This window comes from Gobio gobio (assembly GCF_949357685.1).
Source record: "Gobio gobio genome assembly, chromosome: 12".
In the NCBI taxonomy this organism is placed as follows: domain Eukaryota; kingdom Metazoa; phylum Chordata; class Actinopteri; order Cypriniformes; family Gobionidae; genus Gobio; species Gobio gobio.
This window is the reverse complement of record NC_137105.1, coordinates 21,276,728-21,293,336: the sequence shown is the minus strand read 5'-3', so window position 1 is coordinate 21,293,336 and position 16,609 is coordinate 21,276,728. Positions and strand designations below refer to the sequence as shown.

At 38.5% G+C, this 16,609-nt stretch overlaps 1 protein-coding gene across 1 annotated transcript; it reads right to left on the bottom strand.

Annotated features, from left to right (window-relative positions):
- Positions 1-966: 966 nt before the first annotated feature.
- Positions 967-16,453, bottom strand: taf1b (TATA box binding protein (Tbp)-associated factor, RNA polymerase I, B). Its single transcript, XM_079831692.1, has 15 exons — positions 16,339-16,453; positions 16,135-16,233; positions 15,812-15,899; positions 15,611-15,708; positions 10,038-10,130; positions 6,664-6,757; positions 6,437-6,581; positions 6,186-6,285; positions 5,946-6,093; positions 3,143-3,320; positions 2,975-3,015; positions 2,811-2,892; positions 2,649-2,719; positions 2,327-2,564; positions 967-2,184 (listed from the first exon to the last, which is right to left on the bottom strand). The coding sequence occupies exons 1-15, from the start codon at positions 16,354-16,356 to the stop codon at positions 1,953-1,955; spliced, it is 1,725 nt and encodes a 574-aa protein (XP_079687818.1). The 5' UTR covers positions 16,357-16,453; the 3' UTR covers positions 967-1,952.
- Between the last annotated feature and the right edge of the window lie 156 nt (positions 16,454-16,609).

Sequence of the window (16,609 nt, the reverse complement as noted above, 5' to 3'; positions counted from 1 at the left end):
CTATATATTTCAGCAATAAGTCAATAGACTGTACTGTTTTAGACAGACGTAGATATCTGTAGTACGTATATCAATTGAATAGAGCTTGATAAGTTCATTGGCCAGATGTTTGACCAATGCTTTTAACCTATGCACATAAACTGCAGGTAAATCATGCTCACATTTTTTACAGTATGGCCTATACAATTTTACTGTCGCTACTTTGAAGGTAGGCTACACGAAGACAAGAGGGGAAGTGGCTTATACGACTGGCTGCCTCCATTAGAACAGGAAAAAGGCTTTGTTACAAACATTTTACTTTCGAGTTTCTCCAAAAGGCAATTTTATAACATTAAAAATTATTTTAAAAAACGGTTGCGAACACTTTCAGAAGAAAAAATGTTTAGCCATATATAGGCTATCTATCTATCGAGCTAAACGTCAGCGTAAAATACTGACACAAAGCATTGTGTCGCGCGTCAAAGAATGAAACAGCGCGGTGGGGGAAGGAGAGGAAGTGAAGTGTGAGATAAAACATGAAAGATAAGACCGTCGGTTGTTTACAATGAAACTATGCCGGTCTGTTTATCTGTGTGTAAACAAGCCCTGGCTAGTAAGCCAAGGTTAAAGCCCGTTCATGCAGTGCAATCCCCAGACCGACTGTTTTCCTTTTGGCACCATGGAGTGTGAACAGCACAAAAATAGTGCTGTCTATTTGGGAGAGCCCAAGTCAAACAGAAAACATGCCAGGAAAACGGCCCCTCTACACGTGAGAAAGGAAAACAACCCTGAAAAGCATGTTGGGTAATTTGACTGTTATGTTTGTGCACATCAGGGCTTTGCATGCAGAAAGCATGTGGACGGTGTTTACACACAGGCACGCTCAGTCAGCTGGTTTGGCTGAGGAATAGTGCCAGAAAAACACCCATGACAACACAATCTCTCTTTCCTGATTTATCTTTATTTTAGTTTTTTTCTTATTTTTTTGTAAGAGAATAAAATATTTACCAGAAAAATAATGTCAATGCAATTATAGCCTACTAAAGTGTGTCCAAAACATTTCTTTAACAGGTTTCAACTCGGCAAACATATCTGTAACTAGTCAAAACGGCAAACAAAAAATAAATAAATCATATAGGCTACATCACATCTTATTTCAATAGGTGATATTTCTGAGATTATAAAACAAACATTTGCCACCTCGCAATATGTGCACACTGAAAAAGGACAGGGGTGGGTCGCAAATCGCACTACATACCATAAATATACATAATAAAGGCCTTTATTATGTATATCTATGACACATACATCCAAAGCAGTAGCAAGTAAAAGAGGACAACAGGAATATGTATGTGTGCAATTAGGCCTACTTTAAGTCACAGCGTGATGAAATATAGACCACATTCTCCTACACGAGTCATTTGTTGGACTGAAAAAAAGTTAAATGACTTTTGTTCCTTCACCCAGGTCTATTAAGACAGACTGCAAGAACAAATAAATCTGCTCAGTCACAAAACCCTCAAGCAATAGATATACCCAGCAGAATCACATTTTTTCCACAACTATCAATTTTGCTCGCACAAATAACAGACAAAACCATTTTAGTGAGCTGCAGGACAAAAGAATCCATCAGCACCCAATTGTGAGGCGCATTACTCCCCCTGCTGGTTCATATGTGTAGCTACAACCAATGTAAGTGTTCCATTTCTGTTTATTCAAAATATAAAATGGATACAAGAAAAATAACAAATTTTTGAGGGAAATGGATACCATTCATTCCAAGTCTCATAACAGATATAAACAAGACACTACTGAAAGTAATGCACGCATGAAAGTCTTATAGGACAACTTCTAAAAAAAAAAAATCCCAAATCAAATACATTTCGCTGCTGTTTTGATGGAAGGGAACAGAAGGATTCAAGGAATCGGATGTGCAGATTTCATACGCCGTCAGTGATATCAGTGCCATTTTCTTAAGCAACGCAGGTTGCAGCTTTTTTGGACTTTACTTTTTTCTTTTTGAGGGAATTATAAGTCCATTCTATTTTGGACTGATGATTTCTGCTCAAGAAGCGACGCTCGACGTTGAGGACCCCTTCATGCACATCTGCCAGACGGACCCCCAGAACGAAAGCGAAAAGATCAAGGACCCACACGTACATCCTGGGCATGAAGGGCTCCATTTCTGAGAAATGATTACCGCAGCTATGAAGGGGAAAGTTGGGGAGGGGGGTATGTAAAAGAAAATATATTTTACAAATTACATTATACATTTTATTATATAAAATTACATTAAAATACCACACAGTATTATAGTCATTGAGAAAAAGCATTTGTGATGACTTACAATGCCCTTGCGCATAACCTCAGTTCAGGATGCCAGTATTTTCGGTTGGCGAGGTGCTTGAACCCATCTTTCTTAGAGGTACAGTACAAACGACTGTTATACATACTGGGACCATCCGAACCCTCCTCATTTCCCCAGCTGAAGCGAAAGCTAGAGTAAGGGTTTGTGGTGGAAGGTAGTTGGTCTGGTGCAGAGTCGGTTAACTTATGAAATCTCTGCTCCAAATAATCAGCCACGCCTGGAGATATGAATGTAGACAGCATTGGATGAGAGACAGAAACAGTGCAGAGATCATTACTGAGATGTGACCACATCAGCTTACGTCTTTTTTTGAGGATCAAGCTCTTTCGTTGCAAAGATGTAATGAAAGGACTAGTGGGCTTCCATTTCCGCCTGAAAGAGAAGAACAGTAAAAAAAAAAAAAAAATTATTAAAAGATGCGTCAATAAAAGTCATGGAAACTATTGAAATAATTATGCCTTACAGGGCTTCTTCTCGTTCCTTATTCTGTTTGGCCTTCTCCAAGACGGGTTGTACTATATCAAACCACCTTTTTAACCTGAAGACTGTAAAAAGCTTATGAGAATGGGAAAAACAGCTACCAAAAATGATACGAATCAAAATAAAAACTAGTAAAAATAGTATTACCTTCCTTTTTCTTCTTCTTGGCCGCTTCCTCAGATAACTTCCTTGAGACATTGAGAAAAAGAGAAACATATTCAGCTAAAATTTTACAAAGCCAGTAATGTAAATAAAAAACCTTTTACCCCAGAGATAATGGCAAAACCCTCAGTTACAAATTATGAAGTGACGCACCATTCCGCACGATCATCCAACTTGAAAAGGAGCTTCATGGCAACAATGATGACAGCTACTGCCTGAATTTCATAGCGCAAGAGATGAGGGTTCTCTTTGCTGGGATCAAAGGTCAGATAGGATTCACCATCCATAGCTGCCCCCCTTATTACCTTGTGGACCCAAACATGAAGGGCATCTGAGGAGGATCAGAGATATATAGCGAGTCAAAAGTGTATCAAACAAACAGATAAAAAGAGGATTATGCGTGTTGGATAAATTAGTTTAAAGGTGCCTTAGAATGAAACTTTCACTTTTTTTTAGCTTTTTTTGCTTTTCTGCGGATGATCTGAAAACAACAATAAACAAGTAAACTCAATTTCAGCAATCTCCATTTGAGATTTCCTGCTTAAAGGGGTGGTTGATTGCCCCTTTTAACATGATGTAAAATAAGTCTCTGATGTCCCCAGCGTGTGTATGTTAAGTTTTAGCTAAAAATACCCCACAAATAATTTATAGCATGTTAAAATTGTCACTTTTTGAGGTTGAGCAAAAACGTGCCGTTTTTGTGTGTCCCTTTAAAGGAACACGCCGACTTTTTGGGACTCTCTTATTCACCGTATCCCCCAGAGTTAGATAAGTCCATACATATTCTCATCTCCATGCATGCCATAACTCTGTCTGACGCACCCACCGCTAGCCTAGCTTAGCACAAAGACTGGAGGTAAACGGCTCCAGCTAGCCTACTGCTCAAGAAGTCACAAAACCCAACATTTTCCTATTTACATGTTGTGATGTGTATAGTTACATCCAATGTTTCCTCTAATTTCTTTTCTCGCTGAGCAAAACTTCTCTATTGGGCGGACATTTTGGTCACCTGAGCAAAGGCGCTGCGTAATATCATTGGTACAGCAGCAAAGTTCCTTGATCATTACGCAGGAATGAGAGAATAGTTCCTAGCCAACTTTTAATTTTCCGTTGGTCTTAGTACACGATGTACCTATACACATCACAACATGTAAATAGGAAAATCTTGACATTATTTTGTCACTTATTGAGCAGTAGGCTAGCTGGAGCCATTTACCTCCAGTCTTTGTGCTAAGCTAGGCTAGCGGTGGGTGAGTCAGACAGAGTTATGGCACGCACAGAGATGAGAATGGTATATGGACTTATCTAACTTGCGTGCTCCTTTAAATGCAAATGAGCTGCTGCTCATTGGGCAGAGCTTGAAGAACTCCAGGTAGCAGCTCTGATTACCTCATGCAGAGAGGCAATGAAACTGTTCAGGCTTTTATGTTCAAACCGGAGTTGGACAATGATGAAGAGACTCAAGAAGAAATTACATATAGAATGCAACAAGATGTTCCTGAATTTATGTAGCTGATGTGGAGTTAACTATCTTCAAGTCATTGATTAGCATATTCTGTCATGATAATCTCACCACCTTTTAGGGCTGGGCGATATGGCTGAAAACTGTATCACAATATAAGTGTTTCATATCGGTCGATATCGATAATTATTGATATGTTTTATGACCTATTTAAAATAAGGACCAGGAGAAAAATATTTTACATTTAAACATTTTTATTTTAAACTTAATCTTCCTCTGATTATAATCCCCTCAGTTATAAAGGCAGAAATGTCAACACAACCAGGGAAAACGCTCAAATAATTAAAATATAAACAAGTCTAAAATTTCAATTATCTCTTAACATTAAGGTGCAGTGCCTCCATTATTTCTTTGTAACTGTTACCGTTTAGATGCTTTGTTATAAGGCACTGATGGAGAGTACCTCTCCATGTAGTTTCAAAGGCTGAATCTGAAATCGCCCCCTATATCCTACATAGGGCACTATTTGAGGGGACAGGCATTTGTAGTGGTGTCCGAAACCGTTGTGGACGTTATTGAGTACACTCATTCTATTCCACTTTGCACCAAAATAACGAGTGTACAGACGATGTACACACAGCCCCTGTCCGAATTCACTCACTCGTTTTCATCCACTCCTTCAAGTGAACTGTATCAGTGGACTAAAGTAGGGAATAGTGATTGAGGGTTTAGGGGGCGATATCGGATTCAACCAAAGTCAAGAATAGCACAATGGCGAGCGTGGCGAGTATAAACACGTCCCCAAACGAACGAGGCGCACGCTGTCAGCGGAGGCTCGCGCTGCGGAGCCAGACGAAAGTATAACAAGGCTGGTAAAACAAGTTTGTGGTATTAGCCGACTTGGTGGGGACGACAGTCTTGCAGACGACATTGGTCTGACTACAGTCAGACTTATACAATCCAAAAAACTGCCATACTGGTGAGCTGACTTGTTTTCCTGTTTTATTAACAATTTCCGCGCTCGCTGCGACACTCATTTTCCACTTATCACTCCACGCTGGTTCTGTTTACTGAAGAATGAATCCAACACGAGACAACGGTATGGCGCAACCAGACATTATACAGTTACATGATTGGCTGTTAGCCTGTCACTCCCTACGTTGCTTGGTTACCAGAGAGCGATAGCCTTTGTTCATGCAACCAAACTTGCTTCGCAACCTCTGGTTTCTTCCGACGAAGAAACATAATTATCGAACGCATTTTGTTATGTAATATCTCCCTTTGTTTTGAACTTCAAACAGCAACATTACAAATCCTAGGGTTGTAAATAGACATGTAAAACCATATCTGGAGAATTTTTGCCCTGACCTAAGCCACGTACCTTCTATGTAGATATCAAAGAACAATTTAAAATATTGTATCAATGCTTTCTATGGCACCTTTAAAATCTAAAGTAATTTTCCACAACCTCTCCACTACAGTGAAAACACTGACCTGGGAGGTTTGCATCCAGCAGATATCGGACAGTGAGTGGAAGAGGGTGGAGAAGGCAATCCTGGGAAACCGTTGGGAAGGAGGGTAACTTAATGATCTGAGCCAGATTCAAAGCTTCTCTATGGACCACTGAGTAGGACGGAAGATGCTGTAGAATATAATCAGATGATGTCTTGGCTATTAGAAATACAACACACTGATGCAGACTGAAGAAGTGTGAACTGATTGCGTCATCCTCACCCAAACTCGAAAGACTTGAACATCTCTTCCAAACAGTCTCATCTCCTCTGGAAAAATCTCATGAATGTCCATATAAGGGATGCGTCTCTCTGAGACCATCCTGCAAAATACAAAACAGCTAAATTTAAGTATAAAAAGCATCATGTCGTTACCCACCCTATATCCGATTTCATTCATAAACATCACATTATGAAGAAAATGGGTTGCAAAAGGCAATTTGTGAAGAAATAAGCAGTATTTGTCCTCCAAACCTCAGTAAGTCAGCTAGAGTGATGGCCTCTCGGACCCACAGCAGAGCCAGATAGCACAGGGCCAGTGTCCGTGGCATGTTCATAAGAGTGTGTGAATGTTGGTAGGCTTCTGAACATACTGATGCCGGCAAATCAGTGGAGCAACCTGCAGCAGAAAAACAAAATGCATTGACCCTCTTAATAGGGTGTAAATGCGCCAGCTGACAGAAAGTTAATCATATTCATACCCGAGAATGACGGTTCTGTATTTGAAGTAACTTCACTGTTATATGACAGCTCGCTCTGAGTGTCAGACTCTGGCTCACTCGTCTGCTTCATGTACTTGAGGAAAAAAACGTTAAGAAGAAAGCAGAGCAGTGGTTACGGTTAATTAAAACTTGTAAAAAATATATTTTTGGTCATTGAAATAAAACTGAAATACAAGATGAAAAACTTGGCAACTAACTGAAATAAGACAAAAAGCAAATAATTAAATTTTTAAAACTAAAAAGGTACACTATGTCATGTGGATAAACAGCAAAACTGAATGCATTTTGCAGAAGAATATTTGTTTGATGAACATGTTTTGGTTGTACTTTGGCTCTGAATGACTGAGCGGATGAATATGGTTCTCTCATAACAAAAAAACAAAAACAAAAAAAGCGCAAGATTATCCGGCAGCTCATAAATCATTCACTACTAGGCTTAAGAAACCAGTTTAGATGAAAATGATCTCAAGCTAACTAGCTGAAGGCGTTAAGGCTGATTTATACTTCTGCGTCGGACCTACGCCGTATCCTCTACACCGCAAGTTACGCGTTGGTTTTCATTTATACTTCTGCGTTGTTGTCCGCGTCAATGTACAATTACACATGCAGACCGCTAGTAGGCAGTCTCCACTGGCATGTTAATGGTGTAACCCACAGTATCAAGGCAAAAGCCGAAGACGACGCAGCTTGTTTGTGTACATTGTCGGTGTAGCAGCAGCAGTGATGGCGGCAAATAGATAGCGACTTTTCTAGCAGCTTGAGTTTTTGTATCTAATACAAATTAAGCATCTCTAGTTGATTAGTTGAGGTAAATAAGAGGCGATCTGTCGCTGGAATGCGTTTTTGAAATCATGAAGAGTGCTCCTGGCCGCTGTTTTCAGTATCGGTGGCTCCTGCACAGACAAACGCTTCAATCGATTGTAGTAGCGGAGACCATTCGTTCTGTTGAATCACAAAACGAAAATGCACCCAAATGTGTCCCTCTTCTTGATATACAATCACTGATTAACATATTTGGTTTTAATGAGAAAAACTATACACAGCGGATCTATGTATTTATTCACTAACATAAAGAATCTCTGGACTACAAAATATTGTGTTATATAGCAGATGTAAGGATGAAACTATCATCCCATTTCGGGACACACACACTCGTATCGCAGATTTTCTTATTGACCTGTGGGAGGGATTCTGGCAGTCCCACAGCGAGAGAGTGTTCATTTGGTAGTGGGCGGAACTAATGCGCAAACAGCAGTCTCATTGGCTGGTGCTCATCTTTTCCTGTCCCTGTTTAATATTTAGTATTAATATTAATTATTAATAATTAATATTCATGAACCCAAAAGCTCATCAATCCTTAGTGCGTTGTATATTGTCATTAGTAGTATTTTATCATCATCTTTTAATATAATTATTATTATAATTTTTTTTTTACAGAAGCACCAACAATATCTTAAGCACCACCACCAGTCCAAAGTTCAGTTAAATGACAAATATGCATTCATACATGGTTACCAACAGTTTTAGTTCTAATTACTTAAGTTCTATCATTAAATAGTGCTTGATTATCATATTATCATAACATAGTCTAATGCTTGATTGACTGATGTTAAGCGTGTACTTTCAGATATTAAAAAAGCGGTGCCATTTTACAAAATATTGATACATTTGGTGGAATTTATATAAGTATAATATAATAAAGAATATCAGTCTAGCGACTAAACAAAAAAATGTATTAGCCAATGGCGATTTTATTGCCAAGGTGTGCGTAGAGGGTTGAACACACAGCCTACGATGTAGCTACGGCGTACACTCGACGCAGAAGTATAAATTGGGCTTTACTGCAGCTACTGTATACCCATTAATAGACAGTACTTCCTTGAATTCCAATGTTGATTTTTGTTATATTACGAGCTCTGTTGCGTTAACTTTTTGCAAGCATACACTCTTCTGTTCTGCTTTTTTAAAAGGGGTCATGAGAAACAAAATTTTCCTAGAGCTTTTTTTGACATGAGGTAATCGAACTATAAGAATAATCCTGTAAGTTTCAGAACTGAAAACGTCATTTTTATTCCAAAACCAGCTTTTATTGTGTTGCACCCCAGTGAGTACTGGGTCTGTGTTTTTTCTTCCGTTTTGTTTAGTTTGCAGGTATGCTGTTTAGCGGGGGTGTGCTTTTTCCACCCGAGGCCCGTTCTCGTGGGTTATAAGAACTGCACCGCTGATGCTTGCGAGAGCATTCAGACCTTGAGCTTACAGTGTACTTTCATGCATGCTTACACTACTGACTTGCATTGATAATGATTGTTTGAATACCATTGTTAATTATGATAATTCGTTGAATAAATTAGCAGCTGCATGGGGTGAAGCTGAAGAGTGAATGAACACCAGTAAACTGAAGCCCGTTCTATGTGACACATCCTATGAGAGATTAATCAGATATCCTAGATACACAAATAAGTGTAACATTACAACTTGTATCTGCACAAAAGGACCCAAACGCAAGTGAACTTGAACTAGTTAAGTGCTAGCCAGAAAGTGTTACTCCCTTTGCTGATGCGCTCTTCCGATTACAATGCGCTAAAACAAGGGCAACTGAAGCATAACAAATTCATAACATTCAATAGTGTTCTCATTATAAATGTAATGTATATGGCAGATTGACGCTGCACATCTTCCACATAACTGTATTTCCATCTACTTTATCAAGTGATTCCAGACATCCCTGCGCACTGTCGAAACAATGACGAGAAACGTTTTTAATTAAAACAGGCAAGTTGGAAAAAAAAAATAAGACAAGAAAAAAAAACACTATAAAAAAAAAGAAACATCTAAAGAAGAATTTAACTCAATGTGCACGTGAACTTGACCATGCTTGTTTGAATGTGTAACTCCGTTGTAGATACACTTCACATAATGCTGAAACATGGGCAACTAAAGCAAAAATAATTATATTACAATAGTGTTCTCATTTTAATGTTATGCATATGGGAGATTGGTGGTCAAAGTGATTCCAGGGCCTCACTGCATGCTTTCAAATCATAGTTTTGCTTTATTTCGCCAGTATGGACTCGATGCTGTCCTAACGCTAACCAATCAGACAACAGGAACCACCACAACCAATCAGATTTTTTTTAAATTCTTTTAAATCGCCGTGATCATCGTTTTTATGATTGATCGTTGCGGTCACATCCAAGTACTCGATTACTCACGCACATCTCTATTAGTAAATACTATAAAATAATATAAATAATACTAAAATAACATTGGAGTAGAGAGAGGGTGATTACACTAATACATTTTTTATTTTTATTTTGTATAATTTAAACATTAAAATTCAATATAAAACTTACCACTGTAAATCTGGGAGTGTACACTGATTTTTCGGTGAAAGCTTGCTGTGTGTTCTGCAGGTATTTTTTCCAGAAATTCCATAGAACTTCTGTCTGTCAAAACAAAATATTACAGATCTTACAGATACACTTTCTTCTTATCATCTATAAAAGGCCTTTCACACGGAGCGTGATTAAAGGGATAGTTCACCCAAAAATGAAAATTAGCCCATCATTTACTCACCCTCAAGTCATCCTAGGTGTATATGACATTCTTCTTTCAGACGAATAAAATCTGAGTTATATTACAAAAGTCCAGGCTAATCCAAGCATTAGAATTGGATTATTAGTTGCTCTGTTTTGAAGTCCATAAAAAGTGCATCTGCCCATCAAATAACGTGCTCCACGTGGCTCTGGGCTGTTAATAAAGGCCTTCTGAAGCGAATCGACACGTTTGTGTAAGAAAAATATCCATATTTAAAACTTTATCAAGTAAACTTTCGGCGGACCGCCTTCCCTGTTCAATTTATGGAAAAATTGTTGAAAGTACCCCTGCCGATCGAAAGACTAACGCGACCAGGTAGGCTCGTCATGACGTCACGTACGCATCTTGAGTTTCACTTTCAACATTCAACACTTTTCCACGGAAGGTGGTCGGCCGAAAGTTTACTTGATAAAGTTTTAAATATGAATATTTTTCTTACACAAACGCTTCGATTCGCTTCAGAAGGCCTTTATTAACACCCTGGAGCTGCGTGGAGCACGTTATTTGACGGACAGATGCACTTTTTATGGGCTTCAAAAACAGAGCAACTATGATTCAAATTCTAATGCTTGGATTAGCCTGAACTTTTGTAATATAACTCCGATTTTATTCGTCTGAAAGAAGAACGCATATACACCTAGGATAACTTGAGGGTGAGTAAATTATGGGCTAATTTTCATTTTTGGGTGAACTATCCCTTTAAGCAACGCAAATGTACGACGCTATTACGCTTTCGAAACGAAATAGAGCCCTATGGAGCTATTCACACGGAGCGCAATCCATCACGGCGTGACAAAGTGAGATTGTTTTTTTTGTTTTTTAACCAGTGTCGATTTTTTTTCCTCGTCACCCCGCTATGAAACGGCCCCATTAGATTTGAGCTTTAGATCATGTGTGCCCAGAGCCACTGCTGTTGCACAAAATGGCGAGATAGGTGGCATGGATTTGAAAACCAGTGTAAATACCAAAGTAAAGTATTTAAGAAGAGAGAAGAGAATCACTTAATAAAAATTATATTTTGTATAAAGATATGTATCTTCTGGGTGCACATTATGAGTCAGAGAGTGCTCATTCGCTCAAGATCCGTCAATCATATTACGTGATCACAACTCATGTAGAAATATAATTATAACGATATATGTTCTCTGTGTTTTTAATGCGGCTCGGGTATTTTTTACAACAATAAAGGATGTTTACATGAGAAATGCTAAGCAGGTGTAGCGATCAGTCTATCACAAAATACTAGAAATAATGAATGTCTGTTATTACAAGTACTCAATGATGGTTTAAAGTGGGTTTTGAGCAAAACAGTAATCTCAAAAATGGTGATGTGTAGCTTGATGCTAATTATATCTCTAATGCGCCTATTACCCAGCTGCAATTTTATGATATATCTGGTCAAAAGAATTTCACATAAGGTCCCTTAAGCATTGTAGATAATTTGTGTTTCTAGTGTAGTATCAAACTTTATTTATCTTAATTTACTGTATGTTTAGCAGCGGACGAGGTTAAAGGCAAATGAAAAAACCTATGACATCCCTTTTCCACCAAGGCAGTTTGAGTGCTGGTTCGGAGCCAGAGCTTAGTTTCAAACCAGTTCTTTGTCTTTCGACACCCAAAGCACCAGCTCTGAACCAGGAAAAGAGGTTCTTAAGTAGCACCAAAACATTGTTGGTCTACCGTGGGGTTACCGTGAACAAAAAGATGAACACAAACTTGTGACCACCATTTTTGAAATAGCAGCTAATCGAGCTGATAGCTGTTTAAACCATGAGCATTTAAAAAATCTAACCCTATATAACAACAAACTGCCAAAACGAGGGAGAAACGCGGAAGAACATTTAGGGCGTTTTCACACCTACCTTGTTTGGTCCGGATTTTCTGACTTTTCAGTTTGGTCCGAATAAAAATGACAGGTGTGAAACCTCCCCCGTACCACGGTCCTGACCAAACAGACGAAATTTGGTCCAACGAAAAGAGGTAGTCTCGGTCTGGATCAAACTGAACAAAGGTTTGGTTTGTTTCTAGTGTGAAAGAATTTTTTTTTGTATGGTTCGGACTTTCAGACCATTTACAGGAAGTTCCTGTTTATGTTTAAATATTATAAGGTTATGTTTAAATTAAATCTAGGCTACATTGATTATGAAAAGTGAAAAGATGCGCAGTATGTCAGAAGACAGAAGGTCATAAATGATTTTGAATTAAATTTTGTATGATTTTGCTTAGAAAGCCTTTCTTTAATGTGAATTTCGTTTTGTATAAATTGTATCTTAATTTTAATCAACGTTTAATCAGATAATTCCCTGGATTTAATAAATAAGAAGCAAATAGTCTATAGCAGACAATAACCGCGGGACCGATCACATGCTTTACACATGAACTGCAGCGCGTCTCAAAAACCAAAACTCAGTAGCTACTTGTCTCACAAACATGAGAAATATGTGTATATAAAGCTTGAAATGTCCACTTTTAAACGTAACGAATAAAAAAATAGTCAAGCAATGCGCACTGTTCAATAGTGGCAACGATATGCGTCCGTTCATTCATTCTTGTCAAAGACGTTGACGTCAGACGCACGTCCGTTTACAAACCAATCAATGTCCAGATGCAGCCCACATAGATGATGACGAGTGGACACAAGTGCGTCATGTAAAGTTCTTTAGTGCGCTCACATAATTGCAATGTGAAACCAAACCAAAACTAACCGAATGTATAAAATGTATCAAAACATGAACTTTGGTTCGGACCTTGGTGTGGACTTTCAGGTGTGAAAACACCCTTAAATGGTCTAAGGATATTTTCAGTACATTTAAGAGCACTACAGTCTCTGAACAAATGACACATGTCAGTTTAATACAGAAAGAATAAAGCAGTTACTTTTTTAACCCATTCTTTTTTGAATTGTCAGTCTATTTATTAACTTACATCGTCTTCGGTGTAGCAGAATAATCCATGGTGTCATCGCATTCATAATCAGACATACGGCTGTATCATGTCCTTGTTTGCACATACATTTCATTTAAAGAAGATGTGATGAAATGTGCGCATACAGTGCTGGTTCATGTTCAGTGCACTAGAGTATATGAAATATCTCCATAAAATTTTTTAAACGCGCTCACTCCCGCCTGTATCTGATCTATATGATCCATGTGGTGAGCGTTGTAAATCTTTTTCAGAAACAGCCCTCTTGCGTGCGCCGTGTGTTGTTTTAATTCTCCGCTGTAATGCGATCTCAGCTGTGCTCTCACTACATGTAGTTGCAGTATAACATTGAAAAGGGACCTCTCTCAAACAGTGTCAACGCTGTTTAAGCAACATATACCGGTATTGCGGCATAATCAAAATTCATATCATAACAAAAATAAACACGATTCGTATGAACCGGTATACCGCCCAGCACTACCGAAGACGATCAATCGTTTCACGTTCGGTGCGAAAGGGCCTTAAGATGATATAGTATGATATAGTAAACAAAGGCCTTGTTTCACAAACAGCATTAGATTAAAGGGTTAGTTCACCCAAAAATGAAAATTCTGTCGAGATCCAACGCAACTTACACATTCAAGGCCCAGAACGATAGGAAAGTCATCATAAAGGAATCCATGGGACTACAGTGGTTTAACCTACATTTTATGAAGCGACATGAGTGCTTTGTGCAAAAAAACTGAATTTAACACTTTTTTTTTACAAAATAATATTCCACAAGATTAGCGGTATGATCACGTACGACGTCAGAACGCACTGACGTAAGAAGTCTACTTTGAGCCAATCACAAGGTTCTTATGGAGATGACGTGATTACTCAGCACTGTTTACAGTAAACTTTTTAATAGGTTTTCTATGTAAATATGCACAAGATGATCATCTTTAACCATTGTGTCAAGTCTTGCAGCTTTTTCAACGTGATGAGTGAATGGTCTCTTACCGGTAAAAAGACAGAACTCAGTTGCTTGTGTGAACAGCATATTTGTGTATTTACTGATAAAGTCATTCTAGCAATTTTACGGTAATTTACCGGGATTGCTGTGTGAAAGGGGCTAATGTCAGGTCTCACGTGAACACAAAATTCATGTGTCGTGGTGCACTAGTTAAGGAGCTTTGCAAATCAATATTTTCGCGAAGGAAGTGGCAAATTATGTTGGGGTTTTTTGCACAAACAAAAGCACTCGCGTCGCTTCGTAAAATTTTGGTTAAACTACTGGAGTCACATGGAGTACTTTAAAGGGTTAGTTCACCCAAAAATGAAAATTCTGTCATTAATTACTCACCCTCATGTTGTTCGACACCCGTAAGACCTCGGTTCATATTAGGAACACAAATTAAGATATTTTTGTTGAAAGCTGATGGCTGAGAAAGGCTTCAGATAGGCCTGGCATTCAGTACATTTTCACTCCCAAGACCCATAAAAGGCACTTAAAACGTCGTTACAAAGTCCATCTCACCACAGTGACTCTACAATAATCTTACGATGCGACGACAATAGTTTTTGTGCGCCAAAAAAAATCAAAATAACGCCTTTATCCAGCTTGTTCTTGTCTTCCGTGTGTGCCTCCACGACGCATGCGCGAGAATATGACGTAGCGCCGGGGTTCGGGAATCCATGAAATGCGCACTTTAGTCCCATTTTGAGCACTACGCCAAGACCTAAAGCACGATCAATGTAGAATCCAACAGCTTAGACACGCGCGTCTTCCTCTGCTCGTAAACAAATCGCTTCTGGGTCATCTGTCCAAACGCCGGATCTGCGTCATATTCCCGCGCATGCGTCGTGGAGGCACACACGGAAGTCGAGAACAAGTTGGATAAAGGTGTTATTTAGATTTTTTTTTGCGCACAAAAACTATTGTCGTCGCATCATAAGATTATTGTAGAGTCACTGTGCTGAGCCTTTCTCAGCCATCAGCTTTCAACAAAAATATCTTCATTTGTGTTCCGAATATGAACGGAGGTCTTACGGGTGTCGAACGACATGAGGGTGAGTAATTAATGACAGAATTTTCATTTTTGGGTGAACTAACCCTTTAATGATGTCTTTCATATCGTTTTGGGCCTTGAATGTGTAAGTTGTGCTGTATCTCTATGGAGAGGTCAGAGAGCTCTCAGATTTCATAAAAATTTCCTTAATTTTTGTTTTGAAGAAGTACATAGGTCTTATGGACCTGGAACCACACGAGGGTGAGTAATTACCGACAGAATGTTTAATTTTTGGGTGAACTAACCCTTTAAAACAAAATTAAAGTCTTGAGACAAAATAAAACGGCCCAAACATGCCTTTTAGTCTGGGACTAGGCTTAAGCTGTTTCCGTGAAGCCAGGGGTAAAGCCACTAACCTCAAACTTCATGCAAACACCAAGACTAACCAAAGCCTTGGCCTGGTGTTTTAGGATGAACTGAAATCCCTCGCATACATTCCACTCTCGTTCATCCTCTAAAAACAGATAGAAGACATGAGATCATATAAAGGACAGCGTTTTGCAATTCTAAATGTCTGATACCAGCATATCAAAAGTGGACAGAAGACTTTGACTGACCCGATTTTTTTCTCTTGGGTTTCGTTATGTCCGAGACCCTGCTGTTTCTACTATAAAGGACAGTATGATCCTCCACATCCCTCGTTTTCTAGGAGAAGACGTGAAAATATATGGCATTCATTTATTTTTTCCGTTGTTTGCAACAATGGATAAGGGCCATTTTAAAATTATTTTGTAGAAACTGCATTTACAATGAAAATCTGTAGAATGTTTTTATTATTATTTTTTTTGTATACCGACAACACAAAAGTTCATTGGTTTTACTATTTTTAGTAATTAGAATTTACATTTTTTTTTTTTATAATTTGGGTCTATTTACAAACCTCGATGACATTGTGACAGTTCTTGCAGAAGAAGTGACCCCCATCTGAAATTCCCCAGTCCACAGCAGCGCACTGACCACATGGCTCACTGTATCCACCCTGGAAGAAGAGGAGTAACGTTACAGCAGTAACATCATCATAAACTCACATATCAAAATACCAGTGCAAATCGCCAAACAACACTAAACTTAAGGAGAAACTCACAGTAAGATGTTTGTCCATGATTTTAATACGAGCTTCACAAAACTTCCATATCAAATCCTGCGCACTCAGTTTTGTTTGCCTTCTGTAATCCAGTAGCGTGTCACGCTTTCAATATGGCCACCCATATATTTTTTTCACAATAAAAGTCCAAGTCATCTAAAAAAAATTGAGACTTAAAAATTTGTTGTAAACCTTTAGGTTATTTTACCGGTATTACTGTTAATACTATTCATTAATTTGTTAAATATGTACTTAATTATTTATTATATTT

What these genes read in the sequence shown, in the direction of transcription:
- taf1b (XM_079831692.1), bottom strand. An exon ending in CAAGAAGAAGAAAAAGGAAG is followed by an intron (nt 2,893 to 2,974) that starts GTAATACTATTT and finishes AGCTTTTTACAG; the next exon opens with TCTTCAGGTTAAAAAGGTGG. An exon ending in AAGGAACGAGAAGAAGCCCT is followed by an intron (nt 2,720 to 2,810) that starts GTAAGGCATAAT and finishes CTTCTCTTTCAG; the next exon opens with GCGGAAATGGAAGCCCACTA.